The sequence below is a fragment of the Ambystoma mexicanum genome, chromosome 9 (genome assembly GCF_040938575.1).
Source record: "Ambystoma mexicanum isolate Mex_15411 chromosome 9, UKY_AmexF1_1, whole genome shotgun sequence".
Lineage (NCBI taxonomy): Eukaryota > Metazoa > Chordata > Amphibia > Caudata > Ambystomatidae > Ambystoma > Ambystoma mexicanum.
In genome coordinates this window covers 788,782,908-788,806,024 of record NC_090931.1, presented here as the reverse complement: position 1 = coordinate 788,806,024, position 23,117 = coordinate 788,782,908, and the positions used below count along the sequence as shown (strand labels likewise).

At 47.6% G+C, this 23,117-nt stretch overlaps 1 protein-coding gene across 2 annotated transcripts in view; it reads left to right on the top strand.

The window, feature by feature from the left end:
• Positions 1-23,117, top strand: part of SF3B1 (splicing factor 3b subunit 1) — a 493,451-nt gene that overhangs the window by 403,041 nt on the left and 67,293 nt on the right. For both annotated transcript variants that reach the window (XM_069615730.1, XM_069615731.1), the window contains one exon: positions 22,430-22,646. In XM_069615730.1, coding sequence (XP_069471831.1) covers positions 22,430-22,646 — 217 coding nt within the window. The remainder of the gene's footprint in view (positions 1-22,429; positions 22,647-23,117) is intronic.

Sequence of the window (23,117 nt, the reverse complement as noted above, 5' to 3'; positions counted from 1 at the left end):
ATATAGGACATTCATTTGCATCAGTATGAACCTAGCATTTCTGGACACTTATTTGGGGTGCTTTAGTGCCCTTTCCCATTCCTTTTCCGTTATTATTTCACCAAGTACGCTCTCCCACTCAGCCTTCAGTGTGGCACTATGAGGGTTGGGCCTGTCATTTAATTGGGCGTACAACCTAGACACTGGTTTCCATCCATCACTTAGATTGTACAACTGCCATTATCGAGATCTCGGGCAAGTAGGGGCGCTTCAAGTGTAATACAGTTTTAGTCCTATTTCACACCTGCCTGCCCAGTGACGCTAACATGGGAGTCTGTCGCAAGTGGGTTTCTGGGGTCTACAGTATTTCTTTCAAGTGTGTTGGGGCGACCATTTCTCGCAAGAGGCCTATCTCAGTAGTGACATTGTCTGATAGCCAGCTGGTTATGTGGCTAAGTTGGGCAGCTAGGTAGTATCTTTCGAAGTCAGGGAGTTGTATGCCTCCAGCCCCGCAAGGTAGAGTTGGCGTGTAGTGCTAATTTGTGGCACGTCTTCCCCCATATGAAATCTCTGGTCAGAGCCTCCAGATTTCTGAAGAAAGCCCGCCTGATGTAATAGCAAACGTTCTGGAAATAGTACAGAAACCTCGGCAGGACGATCATTTTGACTATCGATGCCCTGCCCATCATTGACAGTGGTAACTTGGACCAGAATTTCATTGAGTTGCGGAGGCCCTGGATCACCGCCACTGTGTTATGTTCATGTGCGAGTTCCGGTGTATGCCTGATCTTGACCCCCAGGTATTTAAACGTGTCGGGCTGCCATTGTATTCCTACTTCTGGTAAATTCTCAAGCGACATTCCCCTCATTTTACTTTATTACATTACATTTGTAAAGCACAACCATAAACCCATAGGTGTGAGGGCGCAGACGAAACACAAAAAGAGAGACGGCTGGGAAATCTAAGGAAAGGAACCGCAGACAGGGGGCGACTATTTGAAGAGGAAAGTTTTAAGGCCCTTCTTAAAGGTGCTCAGGGCTGCTGAGTTTCTCAGTTGATCTGGCAGAGTGTTCCAGAGCGCCGGTGCTGCAGAGGCAAAGGCACCACATTGTGCTTTTTTACTTTTAACTTTGGGCTGGTGGAGCAAGTTCTGGTTGTTGGACCGAAGATTTCTAACCAAAGATTTTATTCCAATATACCTTTGAAGATAGAAGGGCATCTTGCCCTTAAGGCATTTGAATGTGATGACCTTGAGTCTAAAGGAAATTCTTCAGTCCACAGGCAGCCAGTGTAGCGCTCTGTGCCTCGGGCACATGTGCCCTGTGTGTAAGACCAGATACCACTCTGACTGCTCCGTTTTGGACCACCTGAAGACGGTTTGTTTTTTTTACTGGAGCCTGCTAATAAACTACAACAGTAATCCAGTTTAGAGCCAATAATGGCTCGGGCGATGGTCTCTGCGTTGGATTGAGAAATGAAAGGTCGCAGGTGGGACAGTAGTTTAATATAATAGGTGGCGGAAGATACAGTAATGGCCACATAAGATTTCATATTGAGTGATTGATCCAAAACCACACCCAGGATTTTAACCTTAGGAAGAGTAGGGATTAGAGCGTCTCCCAGCTGGAAATGTTTATAAGCTGGGTCTAATTTGGCAACAATGCTGTCAGATCCCACGACCATGAGTTCCGTCTTGCTGCGATTAAGTGCAAGATTATTCAACATCATCCATTGTTCTTTCGTGGCAAAAATGCGATTAAGTTCTTTTTCGTCCTCATCATGCTGGCCTGTAAGAGGGATGACACATTGAGTGTCATCAGCATAGTTGGAAAAGAGAATGCCCTCCTGGGCAAGATGGGCAAAAAATGGAGACATGAAGATGTCATAGATACATGCCGACAGACTGGCGCCTTGTGGCACTCCGAACAATGTCTGGATTGCTGGTGCTTTGGCATTGTTGGCACAAACCCTGCTAGCGGGAACATGCAGGATTTTTGCTTACTGAAATGTATTCCAGAATAACGTTCAAAGTTATGTAGTAACTCCAGGATCACTGGAGCATTGTTTCGTGGATCCCTTAAATAAAGCAGCACATCATCCGCATATAGCGAGATTACGTGATATTTCCCACCTATTCGTATCCCTGCATCATAGAACTGTGTTCTGATATATTTTGCTATGGGTTGGAACCCATAGCTGTCTGTATCATCGAAGTGTGACCCCCCACTCTTCAGCCTGGGGCTGGTCAATACAACTGGGCAGCTTGCTTAACGACTCTGGAACAAGTATGTCGCCCATCAAAGATCAGACCCCAGTATATAGAGCATGGGCGAAAGTGGGCAACCATGCCTAGTGCCTCTTTGTATGTCCCAGGCCCCTGATATCTGACTTCCTGTTTTTACCCATGCTATGGGGTCTTTGTGTAGACTTTTATCCATCTCACAAAGCCTTCTCCAAACCCAAATCCCCTCAGCACCTCGATCAGCCATTCCCAGTACAGAATCGAATGCCTTGATGGCATCCAGTGACATCACCGCCAAATGTTCCCTGTTTTGTGCATTGTGCGCCTTGATGTGTTGTAGTCTGCGCCGATTAACAGTCGTGTTACGACCAGGCACAAAGCCACACTGGCACTCATGCATAATACTTCCTATCACTCTGGACAGTCGTTTGGCCAATATGGTGGTCAAAATGTTAATGTCGTAGTTTAGCATTGCTAGTGGGCGATACAAATCAGTCTTCAGGTGGTTTATTTGGTTTGGGTATAGGGACAATTAGTCTTTCCCTCATGCTTTTTGGTAAGGTTCCAACTTCATATGCTTCCCGGAATACCTCATGGAGTATTGGGGGTCCGTGTTGATTCGTAGGCTTTATAAAACTCTGGGGGGAGACCATCACTACCCGGGGATTTGCAAGTGGCCAGCGATCTGATTGCATCTGTAATATCTTCTAGCATGATAACCTCGTCCATAGCCTGCCCCTGTACTTTACCCAGCGTGTGAAGTTCGATCTCCTCTAGTCTATTGTGAATTTCCTTCCATGGCACTGAGGTGCCATGGGCGTGAAGCTTGGTGTAGAGGTTGCAAATGTCATTGATCGCTTTTTGTCTTGTGGATTACCCCATCCTCACCCTTGAGCATGGTCATTGGGTGTTTCGGGTGCTCTCGCCTACACAGCCATGCTAGTAATCTACTGGGTTATCCCCCTCTTTGTGCATTCTGGTGTGGTGTGTGTTATGCAATCAAATTTAGATAGTCACCCCCATGCCAACTGACAATCTGTCCTGACCTCCGGTAGCTTCACCTCTTCTGCTCTGGTAACCAAGTTAGTAGCTTCCATGTGCTTGATTTCCCCCTCCCTCTCCTAGTTCCCTCTTCAGCATTTTTTGAATACCCCCTGCACCCACTATGATCTCACCCCTGACTACTACTTTCAGGGCCTCCCATGTTGTACTCCAGTGAGCCACGCTGCCACTATTGATCTTGATGTACTCCTCTATTTTGTCTGCAAGTACTTCTCTAAATGCCTGATCGGTGAGTGCCTCCGTGGGCATTCGCCATGGTATGGGGCCGGGGCTCGTCATTGTCCAGTGCATAAGTAAGGGAGAGTAATGTGAGTTCGAGCTACCCATGTATTGTATTGCTTCCACCCATGCCAATTGTGCCCCGTCAATAAAGATGTAATCTATGCGTGTGTAGAGGCCATGTGGTGAGGAATAGTGTGAGTAAGCTCTATCCGTGGGGTGGAATTCTCTCCAGACATCTACCAGCCCCAAATGATCCAGCGTGGCCTTTAGCGCCTCAGGGGCAGCTTCCGCCCAATTTGTTTGGTGGTTCAGATCTGTAAAGGTCCAAGTCTGTCACACAATTGAAATCCCCGCCCCAGACGTAATAAACCTCTCGGTGTTGAGTAATTTTTGACTGGAGCCTGTTGAGGTATGCTGGTATGCCATAGTTAGGGAAATGTGTTCACTATGCAGATCTCGGTTTGTTCGATTGTGCCCCATAGTACTAAATATCTGCCTTCCGTGTCCGTTTCAATTCCCAGTAAACTGAAGGGCACCTCAGGACTGACCCAAGTGAACACTCCTCTTGCATATTTGGAATAAGGAGCGCCATAGCCTTGTCCCCCCTCACCCACCGCATGCCTTTACTTTGAACAGGGCCTCTGCCGCAAGATGGGTGTCCTGAAGCTATGCTATATCCACTTTTTCTTTGTAGGTAAGATTTAATCCTATTTCTGCTTAGATATGTGCCCAAGCCATGCACATTCCACGTCAATATTTTAAGTTGTGCTGCCATAATTGACCACCAACGCACCCCAAGCCCTTATCTCATCCCGCTTCATGTGTGCTGGACAGCCGCTGCCAAGGCCCCGCTGATACTGCCCTATCCTGCACCCTTGCAGTTGCAGTCCCAGTTCGTGTGCTTGCCCCAATCGCCCCTGTATCATTGGAAGACATTGGATAACAACAACAAACACTAACCAAATACCCGCGCCCACCGACTGCAAAACTGCTGCTGTGCTCTGGCGTTCCGCGTTGTCCTGCCCTTTCCAGGGCATCAAGTGCGAATGTTCTCATGGCGGTAACAGACCCGCACTAGTCATATCGTGGGTTGGGGCTTAGTACTCCAGCTCTGCGGCCAAGCGTGTCCCCCAGCCGTGTAGAAAATGCTTCAACGGATGTCTTGATTCAACAACTTGTTACATTAGTGGTGACTTAGATTGGACTACTCCTTGCAAACGTTAACTTCACGGTGTTGGTGTACATAAAGTGACCCTCTCTTTCCCATCCGCCAGGTTGTTGTGTTCAAGCCACATGTTTGCCGGTGTCTCCAAGAATATAGCTCGCCCCTTATGAATCACCTTCATTCTGAAGGGGTACAGTAGCATGTATTTCAGATTAATTTGTCGGAGCCGTGCTTTGATGGGAACAGAAGTGTTCCTGGCTCTTTGTACAGCTGGTGTGTAGTCTGGATATATGGTTATTCTGGAGTCGCCACGTTCAATCACACCGCCTTCCCTCGAATGTTGGAGTATCATTTCCCTGTCCTGGAAGTTGAGGATTTTTGTGATAATTGGGTGAGGATGTGAGCCCGGCGGTAGTCTATTTTTGGAGGGATCTGTGGACTCGCTCCACAGCAAAGCCCTGCGAGAGTTTGCCAGCGCCGATCTCTTGCTGCGGTAGGGACTCTAGCTGGGTTTGAGTTTTCCACTCCCTCCAGAATTCCCAGCAGCCTTATGTTGCTGCGCCTGGCCCCCCTTTCCACCTCCTCAGCCCTTGCTTCTAGCGTCGCAACCTTTCTTTCCAAGTCAGCTACTCCTGAACTTCAGACCCGTTGTGGTCTCTATTGATTCCATTAGACATGCTTCAGCGATCGTTACTCTGCTAGGTTTCATTAGGCCTCATTAGTTGCATATCCAATTTCACCTCGTCGATTTTTGTGTCGAAGGACCTTATAGCTGCTATGGTCTCTAGCACCTGCCCGTCCCGAGCCACTGCCTACGTTGGGTTAGGTGCCACTGGGCAGTTGTGTTGTGCTGTGCTGTGGATCTCATTTTTGTCACCGTAAATGAGTCCATTATCGTTGCTTTTGCTTCATCTTTGATGGGCGGCATACTTGTTCCAGAGTCGTTAAGCAAGCTGCCCAGTTGTATTTACCAGGACCAGGCCCAGGCTGAAGAGTGGGGGGGGTCACACTTCGATGATACAGACAGCTATGTTAGGGGGGCTGACCTCAGCCTTCTGTATTCCCTACATGCTCAGGCACTGGGGGGCTTAACTCCTGCCCCTAGCCACATTCACAATGCGCCAAACTCTTATTGCACTGTCACAGGTTCAGTTAGGGGAGCGTGCTCTTACCATTTCCCGCTTCCCCCCCTGCGGTGTTATAAATGTGCCATTTGGTGGGGCACAGCTATCCATAGGGGCATGCAGCGCTCCCTTCACAGTCTCATGTCCTGATTTAATTGCTAAAGTTGTGTTACCCAGGCGTTACCCCTCCGACTGTTGTAATGCCCTGCTCTACTGGTCACGGTGGGCCAAGTGTTTTGCAACGCTCTATCCACTGAGGAGCTTCTCGTGTGAACAGGTCGCTAGTCCAGGGCCTCCTGGGCAGAGCAGCGTGTCATGTAATGATCCAGAGCCAGTGAACTGTGTGCCGTGTTGTGCCCAGATTGCTTTGCTGCAAGCTTTTATCGGGGGCCACTCTAGCGTCCGGGCTTGTGTGGGATCACCCTTCGGCCCAGTGCCTCCAGCAATGCCCAGGGGGTATGTGTCAGGCTTAATCGCTCCCAATCCTTACCTGGCTTGATTGTGCTCACCTATGCTTCTGTGTGGTGGAGGGTAACCTCGTGCAGTGGTTCACTACTGGGGTCCTCGCTGGGGTCCCCGCTGACTCTTGCAGCAGCTGGCGGTACATTGCTGTTGCCAGCAGACGCGACAGACCGCCTAGGGTAAGTGCGCTGGTTGCAGCCAGCAGCGCACTTCATGCATCTAATCACTGTGCGCCGACTGAACGTGCCGAGTTGGTCTCACCTTCCACCCCGCTGCAGCTCCAACAGTCGCCTCCGTGGGTCCGCCTTTCACGCCACCATGCCCGTACCGGGCTCTCCTGTCTTCTGTGGGGTGTTTGATCTCCCGTTGCCAGGCAGCCCTCCAGCCACCTTGGCGTGTGCTGTTGCCGCTGAGTGCAGTGTCCCTTCAGCAGAGCCCAGTCCTACAGAGCTTAATAGCTCCTGCGTAGTATAGCGCAGTCAAGGTCACACATCCCCAGCGAGGCACTGGGACTGTGTTGTTGCTGGCTCACACATCGCAGAGCAGCGCTCCGGTACCTTGGGTCGCAGCACCTTCCGAGAGGCCCCGGTGTAACACTTCAAGTGCTGTGAGCAGCCGCGTCCGCCATTTTGATCCACGCAGGGGGAGCCTTCGCAGAGGGTATTTCTTCACGATTTCCAGACAGATTTGTTCCCTTATTTGTACCTGGGTGTGGAGAAGTGTTCCAGCCTCCACTTGGTGCATCTTGTGTTGCTAAACCTGCAGTTCCGCCATCAATACAGGATCACTGCAGAGGATCACGGTTGTAGCTCAGCGCTACAGCCATCTCACGCCATGCGTGCCAAGCCACGACCCTCATGAATTAATGGATTATAGCACTTGCCTGAACTTGGAACTGGAACAGTGTGCCTTGGAGTATATACTAAATGTCCATTTGTATACAACACATAAGTGTGCAAGTGTTTTCTTGAATGAAGTTATGCTCTTCTCCCATTTAAGCCTGTCTGCTCGCCACTCTACCATAACATGGGTAGTTTAGGCTAACCCTAAGAGGTGTAACCCTGTGCACCCAAGGTGGACTGTAAGGTAAGAATGTGTAGAGTCGAACTGGTGTGGGACTCTTGGTATTGGGTAATTCACCTTTTAATGTAGGCCTGTACTATACAAGTTGGTAGTGTGACTGAGCAGCCAGGCTTATTTTAAGAGGGTTAATGTGAGCTGTAGAGCTGTGCAATGAAATCAGTGAATACAGGTATCCAAGTAAACACTTGCACACTTAAAATTATAGTATACATATTTATTAATATATACACAATGATAATTAGACCTCTTTAAAAAGCAGCAACTAATAGTAACATATATCCCAAAGTTGGGATTCAATTTCAACAAGAGCAACAAAGCAGGCGAGTAACTTAATGTTATACATATTCCAGCACTTTGAGTGATGTCATTTGAGGCCAGTAATGACCCTTATTCATATTGAGTTATAAGGAGGGAAAAGTTATAGTTGGATCAGAACATACTTTGTACTTTGAAAAACAGTTCTTCTCCCAGAGGGATGCAGGCAGTCTTAACATCCCAGCAATAATAGCGTTCAACAATTAAAACCCGTAACAGAACAAGCACTGCCAAAGCCAATAGGTTCAGAAGGGAATATTTAGTGAGTCAGGACAGCCAAAGTCAATGGGCTAGTTCAAAGTTCTTATGCTCTCTTCTTAGAAAATGTTATAGAAGTCAGTAGTTCAAAGAGAAAATCGCAGAAGCTCAAGAGAAGCCACCTTGAAAAAGCACAAGCTGAAATGCCAGTGCAAGTGAGTTGAGGTCAACTCAAGCAGATAAAATAGCGCTCCCCAAGTTAGGAAGCGCCACAATTGGCAAAAGGTAGTTGTACCCGAAGCCCCACAGTACCTGTGAACTCAAGATCGTGTTCCAGCAGGATGCCTTCCTGTTGTGGTGTAGCTTTGTTCCTGGTCGTGTTTGTTGGGAGGAATTCTCAGAAATGTGCCAATTCTCTTCTACCTTGGAAACCTCCATCTCTTTTTGCTGGACTTTAGGAATTTTAATTTGTAACATGGCGAGTGAAACTTTTTTTTCCCCACTCTCCAGTAATTTTCTGTGAATGTGGACTCTGTTTCTCTTTTGACTTTGGAGTTTGACAAACTCCATAGGCATCATCTTTACATTGTGACACAAATCGCCATCAGTGCAGTGACACAGGGAAGTCTCTCAGATTTCCCAAAGGTTTAAATACCTTCACTGTGCCTGGAAACAGTACTTTCACCGAGAAGTGAAATTGACATTACTTACATTTTGTAACTTTCTAGACCCAGCACACAATGGCCCTCATTACCACCCTGGCGGAAATCGAAAAACGATGGCGGAAATGCAATACCGCCATCGAATAGCGCTCGGTGCGATTATGACCCGTCACTGTAAAGTACGATGCCATTAGCGACACCGTAGTGAACGCCAACGCTAACTGCACCAAGTACGCGCACGCGCGCCATGCCAAACCGTAATTACCACCATGGCGCAACGGTACGCGAATTCTGACCCTAGCGGACATGTACCTAACGCCATCAAGCATGGCGGAAAGTACCATTCCGCCATGGTGAGAAGTACGGCATCGCGAACCAACCGTAAACGGCCCTACTGAGTGCCTGTACACCACTCCCTGGCCACATTGCACAACTCCTCGTAGGTGCAATGAAGGCACACAATGCAACCAGTGAAATGTACAAGTCACCCATGCATGCCAACGAACAAATGAATCTAGGGGCTCCAAGTGCCTTGTGAGTGGCCATCCATATTTGCCATGGCACCATTGCCGCACTGATGCAGCACAGGCATGTGAAGGGTCAAGTCCAGCAACATGAACAGAAAAATGAGACAAACAAAAACAGGCCCCCCCATCGACTGACACCAGTGTAAGGCAACATTCAAAGCAGTATCCTGAGTGAGACTGCACCAGCCCTGTACTCCTGCCAGTAAACAAACCAACCATCAGCATAAGCATGTACCACACAAGTTGGCAGAGTGACTGAGCAGCCAGGCTCATCTCAAGAGGGGCCAATGGGAGCTGCAGGGCACAGATGGCACGAATACAGAAGCTATTCCAATGGACATGACCTCAGTCTCCCTCCAAGAAACGCACGCAAACACAGGCACCTGTGACCAGCCATATTCTGATAATCACATCATTCCACCAATCCACCTGGCTGACCGGCATCTGTTACACAAAAGCTAATCCCCCGCCCCTGAGCATGACATCATTAAAACAGTCATAATGGTAGCCCCTATCCGTGACCACACTGGGCTCCGTAGGCAAACGCGCCCAGTACAGTACCACGCAACTATACCCAGAAGCCGGAACCCAATGCAGATCTTCTCACAATACATCGCTCCACAAATAGGAATATGCTACATTACTTGCAAAGAAGAACGCTACACGGTTAATATCAGAATAGAAATTTAATGTACAACAAAATCACCAAGCCCATACAGCTATTAGGTCATGAACTCCAAAATATATGTCATTATTGTGGGCTGCATCCGCAATAAATGACCAGCTTCTTCTTGTGTTACGCCCTGTTCCTTCATGGTACACAGGGGCTACATTCACGTTCAAAAAGGCAACATGGAAGCGCCTAGAACCGCAGGGCCGTCCCATTAGGTAGGCACTAGTCCAGCTGAAAGGTCGATATGTTGCTCCTAGCCACTAGTACTGCGTAAGGGCTTGTGGCCCATTGGCGATCGTCCCATAAGATCGTAATGCTGCTCCACTGATTAACACGAAGCAGCAGGTGTCGGGAGTAAAAGCCATCTGCAGGAGTGGCATACAGATGGCAGCGGCAAAAGGGGAGGAGATACCTGTCACCCAAATGAAATGAAAAAGAATAGTATGGGCATCAGAACTTCATTTGTATTACTCACTTCAATGATCACACTAAATCTACAGCCATATGCATGCTAGCTCACTCCAAAGGATTATTCCCACCCAAAAACCACTTGCGAATCATAACTATATAAATCGAGGTGAAAACACTATTACAAACGAGTGTTTGTGTGCATGTGTCTGTTAAAACAGAATCCATTAGATGGGATTAGTAACGTGCATAGACACAAGTGTTTGAAGGCGCGTCGAGACAGGGAGGGTTCAACAAGGGCAGATAGACGATGGTCCCACTATGGCAGCTCTGCATCACATAGCGCAGGGGAGGTGGATAGATTCCAAAAAGCCCTGTACATGGCAAACTCTCAATTAAATCATCTGTCCATGCATCCATACATCATTCCCTCATCCCGGTATGAAAACGCCTGATTTTATACTCACATAACATGTGAAATTTCCATTGAGTCTGTGCATTATGCAGTCTGCAAAATCCACTGTGCTCCAGCCCGTAATTCCAGTGTTGTGAAGTAACATGTATTTGGGAACGTCCGGCCTCATCGTCCACTACGCTATTGCGCATCCCATACTATTCATGTCAATCATTGCATTCTCGCCATGGCCCCTGTCCCAAGGACATTGAACAATAGAACGTTATATTTGCAGTCAGACCTGTGGGCATCTCCTCGCCGCTAGCTGAAAACCGAAAGCGCCGTCCTTCGAATTCCTCATTTGCAACATCACGTCGAAAAGGCATCTGTGACCGCTTGAAATCACAAATTCATCCATGTAGTGCGGCAGTGTGTGAAAATGGCAACTGGCTTCACTCACAAATGGGACGCCCCGCCCGTCGGTGAACCTCGGTACAGTGCTGCATGAGGGTCCACCGTTAATCGAGTACTACATTCCACTGACCCTTCACAAGTTTGTTCGCGACTGCAAAGATAGTATGTGAAACAATGGGACCATAGCAGAATGAACATATGAACCAATATTTCACTGCCATCGGGAACAAATACATGATTGTAATAGCAAGATGCCATTCGTCGAATTGCAGCGTTGTGTGCGGAACGTGCTCGCCCAAAGGGGATTGCAGCTTGCACAGGTGGAATGAATCACCACAGGTGGAGGCTATACAGCCTGAAAACACATAAATTGCACACCCAACCCCCTCCCACAACCACACCCACTCCAAAATGCTACCGGCAGGACTAGCGATGTTGGCCCTGGGGGACCTGATAGCACTGCAAGTACTCCAAGTTCAAGAAGAAGACGAACATCAACTACTACAACAACCGGCCGCACAGAGGAGACGCAGGAGGAGGAGGAGGGCAAGGCAGGGCCAGCAAGGGCCGCCAGCACAGCCACTACCACCACGCAGGCAGCCCGCAATCCCACGCCTCCGAGCACATCCGTTCAACCGCACTGCTGAGCAGATCCACACCCTCTACCGTTTGGACCGGGACACCATAACCGCCATTGTGGACATGACACAGGCTGACCTTGTCAGCATGATAGATAGCCCAACCGCCATCCCACCCCTACTGAAGGTGGTGTCTGTACTCCACTTCCTGGCCACAGGCACCTACCAGCACACAGTCGGACAGTTGCACGGCATTTCACAGCCAGTGTTCTCACGGACACTATTGCAAGTGCTCGATGCCCTCCTGAAGCACGCAGACGACTACATCTCTCTACCACGCTCGGAGCAGGAAATTACCAACACAAAAGTGGGATTCCATGCACTTGGCGGCATACCGGGTTGCATTGGTGCCATCGACTGCACCCATGTGGAATTGGTCGTCCCACATGCCATGGAGGCCCAGTACCGCAACCGAGAACAATTTCATTCTCTTAATGTACAAATGGTGTGTGACTCCAACAGGATCATTACACATTGTTGTGCCCGATTTCCTGGATCAACCCATGATTCTATGGTCTTGAGGAACTCTACAATACCACGCTACATGGAGCGACACGCAGGGAACAGATCCTGGCTACTCGGTGAGTCTCATTTCATGCATGATAATGTGGGGTCTGTGATGCGGCAATGACCTGGCAGGAAGGGGGGGGGGGTGCGTACGTAGCAATGTCATTCCACAAACATCCTTTATTGTCCACATACAGGTGATGCCGGGTATCCACTGAAGAGATGGCTCCTTACACCACTCCGGAACCCACAGAACCAGCATGAGGAGGACTACAACCATGCCCACTCACGTACCCGTGTAGTCATAGAACAGGCATTCGGCCTACTGAAGACTCGTTTCCGCTGCCTCAGCAGGTCTGGCGGGGCACTCCTGTACCGCCATGAGAAGGTTGCAAAGATGGTCATGGCATGTGTCATGCTACACAACATGTGCGTACGTAGAAATGTGCCCATGCCCCCTGACGCAGAACTGCAAGCACCTGAAGATGGTCATGATGAGGGTGGGGATGTGGCAGCACCTCAAGGAGTCCGCGAGGCACAGGAGGGCCGTGACATTCGTCAGATTCTCATAGATTCATGCTTCTAGCACTCACGCCTGGTGGCTGATACATGGACACGGGACTTGTGGCACTGTGTGTGTCTGGAACATGCACAATATGGACTGTACGCCTATAAAGGCCTCGTACACAAAGATCAATGTCCACACATCTCATTGGAGGATTGTGAAATGTTTATAGCATATGTGAAATTATGTTACACACCCCATCGACCAGCAACCCAAGTAAGCCCAACACACCCCCTCCACCCTCCTACCTCCCCCCCGAACACCAGTGTCCAAAGATGCTCATTGTCAGTGGGCAGACGCTATTGCAAGCCCCCTCTCCGGGTATCGGGGGCACCCCTGCCTGTGGAGCGCAGGTTCCTCCCAGATCTACGTTGGGGGCTGCCCTGGACGGAACTTGCAACGGATGATGTCTCTGCCTGCTCACGTCCATGCATGTCCCTAAGGGTTTGTGAGAGCTCAGTGAGCACACGGCGCACAGCGGCAAGTTCAGCACATACCTCTTTGGACGTCGCATGCAGTTCCCCCCTCAGGCTCTCGGTGCTTCTCACCATTTGTGCCCTTAGTGTCTCTGTACTTCTCTCCATTTCTGCCCTAAGTGTCTCAGTTGATGTTTCTATGGCTGCCTTAGTACCCCCACATTCATCAGCATGGTCCTTGAGGAGCGTGGCCAGTTGCTGCTGTTGCACGATCACCTGGTCGAGGGACTGTTGCCTCTGCTGTGCCATGGCCATTTGCGGTGGTGTCACAGAGGGGCTGGTCACCTCATGTTGCCTTGCCACAGGGCTTGTGGGGGATGGCCAGTCGTCGTCTTGTGGGTGCCCCTGCGTGGTATCCTCATGGTGTACGGGATGGAACAAACAGGGGGATTGAGACAGGTCATGGATGGATCTTACTTCGACATCCCCGTTTTCTGTGTCGGAGCATGCTGCCATTAATGCAGTGTCACCTATGGTGCTGCTGCCACCAGAAGCAGTGCCTTCTGTGGCATCCATTGGGGGGACCTGTGGTGGTGCTGTTGTGGGCATGCTGGCTGCTGGGGTGCCTGTTGAAGTTCCCTCCTGTGTGCTGCCACTTGATTTGTGCTGCTGCCGTGTCTTGATCCGTGCAGCTGAGCTGGAGGGTCTTTGGCCGTTGGTCTTGGCCCTCTTTGCAGGTGTGCTGGTAGGGGTGTCCTGGAGCTCGTCGTTTGAATCGGACCCTGTGGTGGAGTAAAGGAGGGTGAGCGTTATTAATGGGTCTGTGGAAATTGGAATGGCAATGTACCACATGCATTGGGGTGGTACCTGAGGGTGATTTGGGTCGGGGCCTTGGAGGTGGTTTCATTTTTGTGTGGATTGAGGATGCAGTTGTTTTGCAGCCTGCAGTTAGGGTGTGCCTGCTGCACGTGTAGAGGGTGTTTTTAGGATTTTTAATTATTTATGTATTTAATGTGACTTTTAAAGTGCGCTATCAGGCCAATGTATGTGGACGTTCTCCTGGACATGTGTTTCTGTTGCACTATGTGGACACATGGTACTTCACATGATTGGACATTGTGGATTTAGCATTGTTTTATTTGGCCCACCTACCTGATTCTTCGGATGTCTGCACTCCTTTCTCCATCCCTCCGACTCCCTCTATACTCTCCATTCGAATGGTGGAGGCACAGATTTCTTCCCAGGGGGTCAACTTGATGGGTGATTCCGATCCTCCCCCGGTAGCTGTGGCAATGTTCCGGTTGGCGGATAGTATGCTCCGTACGCGTATCCGCAAGTCGTCCCATCGCTTTCTGCATTGCTGTGGGTTGCGGGGTGCGGTCCCCACCGCACTTACCCGCTGTGCCACCAGGGCCCATATGGCCTTCTTGTCCGCAAGTGCCGTCCTGGTCATTTGCGTCGAGAAGACGACGGCAGCATTCTCCTGGAGGGTCTCTGTGAGCACGGTGAGTTCCTCACGGGAGAAGTGGACCTGCCGCTTGCGGTCGCACGCTTTTTTCGCTGCTTTTCCCATTTTTTTTGCTTTCGCTAGGGTGGATGACGGGTTGGGATGAGTCTCAGGGTAGTATTTTTAATGGTTGTGTGGAAATTGTGATTTTATAGGTGTACGGCGTGCTGTTTCCCGTTCCGGGACCATGTTTTTACTTCCGTTTCCGTATATTTCCGGTCACCGTACTTTCCGATTGCCGCTCATTGCGGTGACCGCTAAGATGGGTGGCGGAATTGCACCTAGGGCGCCGTACGGCGGCGGTGAGGGCCGTTTTGGGGACATTTCCGCCATCGCGGACTTTGCACTTCCGCCATGGCGTAGTGCTCGTGCCCGATGGGTCGGAATTAGACGCACTTTGCTCCGTCGTGCAATGGCGGAAACGCTATTTACGCTATGGCGGTCAGGTCAGTCACTTTCCGCCAGGGTCGTAATGAGGGCCAATATCTTACCATAGGGTGCTGGAGGGGTTACTTAGTATCCCCTTTGTCTAGTTTCTCATGTAACATTTTTGTTACCCTGTCTACGATTAATGGCTGGTGGCAGTGGTTTACTTTTTACTACCATTGTGTGTTCTTACTGTGGGTTGCAATCGCAGCTGCAGTGAGGCACCCATGGGTGCCCATTTTGTAAAAATGGCTGTGGTCTTGTTTTTTTGACATTTCCTGTTGGAAAGGTCCTTCTTGAGATTTACTCTGCGCTCCAAACCAGGTTTCGTCCCTTTGTTCATTTTGTCTTTGGTGGGATTCACAAGTGAAGCCCGCCTCTGGCTCCAGCGTGTCTAGCAGGGGCAGGAAATGAGGGATGTGCCCGAAACTCCCTGTGATTAGTCTCCTTGGTTACAAGAATGCACCCATGGGTGATTGGCTGGAGGGCTTGGCGGACAGCCACCCCTGCTGTGATTGGCAGCTAGGCTGGAATGAATGGGAGAAACCTGCATAAAAGGCGTGGCTTTTTGGCTTGGAAGGCAGAGTCGACAACTGGACATTGGAATCCGAAGAAGAACTTGCAAAAGAACCGCCTGCTGCAACTTCTGGACAGTTGGTTTGCCCAGTGAAATCCTGCTGCTGTGCTGAAGCTCCAAATTCGCCTTGACTAGAGAAGCCCTGCAAGGAAGATTTAGCCCCTTGGGTTGGTGGGACCAATCAACCCCAAAGTTAAGTTGTCTGGACATCCTCTCGGAGCTGGCTGTACTTCCATTTGTGCTGCAGGAACCAAAGTGCCAGGCAGAGGAACATCACTTTTAAGCCGGACCCGAACTCCAGGAAGATCCTCAGGACTTCATGAAGCAGGACTGACCAAGCCTGAGCCACTATGCTTAGAGTATACTGTCCCTCGACACTTGTTTCCCAAATAGATTGTTATTGGTTCTTCAGGAGGGTGATTGCTGTTTGATCTTTCCTGTTTTAATTTTGCCTGTGAATCGATGAAAAGGTGAAGTTACATTAGTATTTCTTTTAGGATTGTCTATAAAGTGGTAAGGCATATAGATGTTGCATAAGCACATGTAAACAGTTGGATGCACGGTTGAGGCTGGGCAACTATTTTTGATATAGGAACTGGTAATGTGTGAACTTATATGTTCAGTCTGGGCATCAGTCCAATGATTTTACAAATGGAGAACGAGTATTGGTGATGAAAGAAAGCATTTACTTGTGCATGCTAGAATTACTACATGTCATATCTCTAACTTTAAAGATGATAGTTTTCACTAGATGCTCTCTAGATTCTTGCACTTGAGTCACAGGCTCCATCTAATGTGGGTGGAATACCTTTTCACAATACTATGTGTACTTACCTGCTTTTGTTTTGGTTAACAATTTGTTTGGTGAATGTTAATATTAATTTTATGATGGACCTGCCAGCCTTGAGAACGACTTGAATGTCGAAACGTGTGTCGGCTGACAGACTTTGCTAATAAACTGTGCATAAGAACGTTTTTTGTGACTAACAATTGTGATCACATGTGTTACATTACAATAAACTGGAGCTTATATTGAATACTTTTAGGGACAGCGCGATAGTGCGGGTCACCACTTGTAACTAATTTACTAAAAAAAAATACTAATGTAACTTCACCGATTCACAGGCAAAATGAAAACCAGAAAGAGCAAACAGCAATCACCCTCCTGAAGAAAAAATGACAATCTATTGGGGAAAACACTTGTCGAGGGAGAGTATACTCTAACCATAGAGGCATACATCAATGCGTTTCACAATTAGGAATGCAATTGAACCTACGAGGGACATCATACCCCAACCAATGGAATAAAACACCCAAGTGAATGTTTAAAAGGCTTTCAAAAGTACCGATCCTGTATGAAGTACAAATACCAGGGGGACACCTTAACAAAAGAGGGAAACGCCTATGTGAAGCAACATTAGGTACCCATAAGGATTAATCTTGCATAAATCAATCTTCTTTAAAATTCTATGTGATGGAACATTTAAGAATTTAAACTACCGGCTAAATCACCATTGTACTTCCTTCAATACCAAGAATGCTTAGAGACTTACCAAATGTGAAGTAACATTTAAGAATCTAAACTACTGAGGGAAGAAAAATTAAGGACTTACCAGTGAACAATCACATTGAACCCAATACTATGTGCATTATTTCACTGTCTATGCCTGTTAGGAATGTTAAATGTTAAAGGTGTTTGTACCGCGCACTGCCACCAACGGAATTGGTCCCCAGGCGCTCAGGCGGATCTGTAAACGATAAAGGTGGGATGGGTTAGTAAGGTGAAGAAGGGAGTAGGATAGTGAGAGGAGTGTTGTTCTGTTGGCAGCTTCAACTCAGTATACATCGGGTGCTGAGCTTTGGTGCAGGTATTGGATCGAAGTCAGTCCGCGTGTGCTGCTGTTCCGGCTTATGTGTTGCAGTGTTGTGAATTGAGTGTGGCTTGTTGTGCGAGAGATGGTTGTGAGTTTTTTGAGTGAGATAAGTATGCAGAGTTTGAGCTTATATTGGTTAGTGGGTTACCTGACCTTTACCGTGCTAACATTCATAGTTCTGTCCGAGTGTGGCACCTGTTGGCCCTCACATTCCCATCTAGACGCGGCGCAGGCCAATGTTTAGGGCTCCATCCAGGGGTGGTCATGCCAACCCTCACCCATATCCAGATGCGGCTCAGGTTAGTGTCTAGAGACCCGTCCAGGTGTGGGCATGCTAACATTCACAACTCCATCTGAGCGCCACGCAGGCTGGTGTTCACAACTCTAGGTGTGGCACATGTTAGCATTCACGTTTTTCCTAGGTGATGTGATGATCATTAAAATCAATTAATACAACCAAGTCTACTTGTAGGACTTTCGACCATCTGTAGGCGCAATTTGAAGGTAAAAAAAATTCTTTCCTTACAACTAGTCAATTGAGGCATTGGGCAACCTCAATGCACTTTTTTACCATGCCGCCACAGATAAAACCACAGAACAAATTGTAAGCTTACATTAGCTCGCGTGCAAGATTGCAAGTAGGTTGCATTTTCTATTCTATACCAAGCCTGAGCCACCTCAACAGAGTGATGGACCCCAGATGCTAGGAAAGTCTAGAGTGGTATCCGAGAGACAGCAGTGGTGCTATTTGCTATAGACGCGAGGAGCTGAATCCGCGAAGTGCAGCTGAATTGAAGTTTGACCTTTGCCGCCGACCTTCCCATTGTAGTGCAGGAGTCCCCAGACGTCATCCCTCTTGGCCCCATGACTGAGGCCCAGGAACAGGATCTGCAGATCTACACAGGAACAGAAGCCAGCTGGAACCCTTTCTTCTAACCAAAGGTACTGCAAACCTAAGAGGACTTGCCTCTTGTGTCGTTTTACTTGCTCTCAGTTGAGACTTGTCTTGGTTGCCGTTGCAGAGTTGCTTGTAGCTTTGCCCCTCACAAGCCTCCCAGCTTGTGACCCTTCAAGTGAATCTTATTTCTACAAACTTTTCTAAAAACTTTGCAAGACTTTTACTTACCTGCAAGAAGACCTTCAGTTCCCCTAGACTTTGCTCAATCGGAGGGTTTAAAAAGTACTTACTAGTTTTTGATTTATTTGTGAACGTTTGTTCTATGCCCATATCCAATCCTTTACACCCAAACTCTGTATTGCTCTCAATGTATTTGCTTTACAGTTTAACAAGATTACACGAAACATAGAACAGTAGAAGCAAACAATATACATGAATTGGACCAAAAAACAGTGTGTACAACAATTTGCATATGAGAAGGAGGGAGAGGGGGAGGCGGGATGGTGAAGGATGGATGGATGAGGGAGAGGTATTAGGGAGTAAATAACATAGTAGGAAGACAGGTCATAGGAAGGAAGGGGGAGAGTGAATAGAGTTGAGATGGGGGTACTAGAGGGAGAGAGAAAGAAGTAAAGGGAGAGAGAGAATAGGGTGTCAGGGCGGTGGGGTTTATGAAGGAGTGATTTCAAGGAGGAACAGACTGAAGAATAGGTGGGGATGGAGCGGATAGAAAGAGGCAGGGAGTTAGTGTAAAGGGGCAAGGAGCTGAAGGGAACTAGTGATACATCAATGTCCACAGTGTCCTAACTAGTTAAATCACCTGAATGTGTAGGAAGTGTCTCTGTGCCATCCTGAATGGTTATCATCTGATTTAGAGAAAGTGTGTTTTGAAGTGTACTATAACTGTTAAATGTTTTGCCCCCTTCCGTAGAAGACTTATATAACTGACTGGTAAATTAATAATTAACAAGAAACCTTCAGTATAATTGTTTATTTGAATAACTGTCACTGTGAAACTGTTACAACCTTACAGCTCACATTGACCCCTCTTGAGATTAACCTGGCTGCTCAGCCACACTACCAACCTGTGTAGTACAGACGTATACCAAAGGTTGGGTTCCCTATTGACAGGAGGACAAGGTTGTTTAAGTCTCCCAAAGGGTACTGCACACAGTCTTGCCTAACAGTGGTGAATATTGAATTGGTGCAGTCCAACTGGTGTGGGGCTACACAAGACTTACCTGCTTGGTATTGGGTAACCCACCTTTTTAATATAAGCCTGTACTACACAAGTTGGTAGTGTGACTGAGCAGCGAGGCTTATCTTAAGAGGGGTATTGTGAACTGTAGAGCTGTACAATTGAAATCAGTAAATACAAGTAACACTTACACACTTAAAGTTATATCTAAATATTTATAATATACACATAGGGCCTCATTACGAGTCCGGCGGTAACCGCAGCGGTAAAACCGCCTGGTTACTGCCGGACTCGTATTACCATTCCGCGTCTGTGATTCCCGGAATTACCGGGGCATTAAAACCCCGGTTTCCCGGGAATCACGGAGGCGGAATGGTGTTAATCCCCATTCCCATTGAGTCCTATAGAACTCAATGGGAACCTATAGGACTCAATGGGAATGGGGATCATGGAAACACTGGCAGCATCTCGTAATGCTGCCGGTGTTTCCTCGTCCGCCTGCAGGATGGCGGTGTTAAACCCGCCAGGTCAGATCTGGCGGGAGTGACACCTCCCGCCTGCAGGAGTTGTGATCGCCCGGCATGGAAACAACGGTGGCGGCGGGTTTACCGCCACCGTTGTTTCCATACCGGGCGATTTGTAATGAAGCCCATAGTTAAAATAAGCATTCTTTAAAAAGCTTTATCTACTAGTAGCATTCAATCAACATTCGGATTATGTTTTTAAAAGACAAAAGTTGGTAAAGACTTTTCTTATGCTAACAAATGTTCCAGCAAACGGAGTGACTCGAGTAAAGGTCAGTATTGCACTTATTTCAGTTACCAATTCAGTTATTGATTTGATAAAGAAAGGACAGGTTAGAATATGATTTAGGGCATACTTTCAACAGTTTGTAAAACAATTACAATCTCTCAAAGGAAGCAGGTAAACCTTTATCCCAGCAATAATAGTGTCAACAATTAAAAACTGAGGGAACTAGTACTGCCAAAGCCAGTAGGTTCAGAAGTGCCTTTAGGGAGCCAGGACAGCCAAAGTCAATGGACAAAGTCAATAGTTCTGAATGCCATCTTAGATAGTCTTGGCAAAGTTAGTAAGTTCAGAAGAAATCACTCTACCTCAAGTGAGCTACTTTGTAGAGAGCACAAGCTGTTAGACCAGTGCAGGAGAGTTGAGAAAAAGCAATTCCCAGTGCAGGAAGCACAACCTATGGCTAAAAGGTGAATACCCCAAACCCCACACTACATGCAATTTGAAGAAAAAATGTTCCAGCAGGATTCCTCCTTCCTACAGCTTGGCAGACCCTTGTTTCGGGACATTGGTTGTGGTGACGAAAGGGAGGCCGTCTACCGGGTTTCTGCGGCAGTGGATTCTCCTTGATTCAGATGCCTTTTGTTCTTTTGGTGTCTTTTTCTCAGCACCAAAGAAGAACTAACAGCTCTGGTTAGCGGTTTGATCCCTCGGTCCTGGACTCTGGTGATGGGACTCTGAATGAAGATTTCCTGCTTCTGTAGGGTCCTCTGGATGCCCACAAAGTTTTGGCCAGATTTGCATATACAAAGACAATGCACTCGATGGTCGGGGGTCCCCATGCATTGGGATTCTGCAGCCTTGGAAAGTCACAGCAAGTCGGGGGTTGCGCCAGAGTGAAGCTAGTGTTAAGGCTAGTTGGTCCCACCAGCCCAAGGGAGGAAGTTGTCCCCTACGGGTCTTCCCAGTCTAAACGAAAACTGGGTCAGCACAGCTGCAGGGGCTTCACCGGGCACTTTGCGGTCCAGGAAGGTGCTGCTGGTGTCTTCTCACGTCGTCTTCGGATGTTTACCTCCAGTGGTCGACTCTGCCTCTAGTCGCAAAACTCTCGCCTTTCAAGCAAGTTCCCATTCATTCATTGCCATGGGCTGTCAATCACCCAGCCGGCCATTCAAAACTGGTTTCACTCAGGCACTCCTAGAGACAAAGGACAGGGAAGTTTCAGAACCCTCCCTCATTTCTTGCTTTTCCAGAGGCTGGTCAGGTTTCAGGGCGGAAGCCCGGCAAAGGCAAAATGCACAAAGGATTCCAACCGGATTCAGAGTAAAAGCCCAAAAGGAACTGACTGACGAGAAATGGGGGGAAAAAAGAGCAGGGCCATTTTGAAAAAATTGTCACCCTTGGGTGCGGTACTGCAGCTGAGGAATCAGCCTGCAGATACATGACACAAGGTAGTAAAAAAAGAAACCACTGCCACCAGCCATTCAGGTTAGTGTAACAGAATGTTACATGAGAAGTGGGAAAAAGGAGTTACTATGTACCCTCCCTCCCCCCAGTGTGTGCTGGACTCGCAAAAGAAAAGGTAAGACGGGAGTCACATTATTATTCTTGGGAAACAGTAGTTCACCCAAGAAAATGTAGTTCAGCATTAAGAGAAGTAAAGGGACTTCTCAGTGGCACTGCACAAAAGGTGCTGTCTCACAATGCAAAAAGCAGATGCCTATGGAGTTTAACAGACTCAATTAAACAGTAAGCAAAACACATCCTAGTCTGAAAGAACACATAAGAGTGTGAGGAAAAAAGCCCCATTCACTCAGGAGTTAAAATGAAAAAGCCCCGAGTCCAGCAAATGAGCTGGGGGCATAGAAGGTTAAAGGGAATTGGCACAGAAATGAAAATTCACCTTAACGGACTGTCCAACGTCCTGTCCCAGACGGTGACATTTGTGAATACAAAAAAAACCTAACACAGGTCATGTTATGTTAGTCACTGAAACTTTCAAGTTGATAATGTTCAAGTCTGTTTCAGCTCTTTCAAATACTTTGTTCATTATTGCAAGGTGTCTCTGTAAACAACTGTATGGCTACATGTATGTTTAGTACATAACACATGGATTTAACAAGTTTATGCTTTTTTTTGTTACAGAGATCTCGTTCACAGACAAACAGCCAGTGCGGTGGTTCAGCACATGTCGCTTGGTGTCTTTGGATTTGGCTGTGAAGATTCACTCAATCACTTATTAAATTATGTCTGGCCAAATGTATTTGAGACCTCGCCTCATGTTATTCAGGCGGTTATGGGAGCACTTGAAGGCTTAAGAGTTGCAATTGGACCATGCAGAATGTTGCAGTATTGTTTACAGGTACTTGGGCTTTCTTTAACTTAAACTATGCTTTTGAATAATAAATGGGTGACAATTGGGCAACTTTCTCTAAATATTTTCTCGTGAGCTTTTCCAATAGTTGTTTCAGAACTTTACTTTTAGACAAATATAGAGTAGAGTGCTCATGAACAAATAAGATGGGCCACCACAGTTTCACAAATCTCTAACGCTTCAAAACTGTACGTCTTGCGTGGCAGGTTGTAAACATAGGCATGCTGTTAGACTTTTCCCTTCTGTTTTCAGTTGGATATGCCAGCCCTGTTCTTGCGTAAATCGGTCAGGACCCTATCCTCACAGAAATATCACCCGTCATGTGGCTTGCATATGATTTTTATTTTTTTACTTTTTTACTTTCTCATTAATGATGTTTTCTCATATTTCTTTTCTACACTGCAAAACTTGTTCTTATCCCAAACTCGTATGTTGGAAACTGCTTAAAACAATGTACAT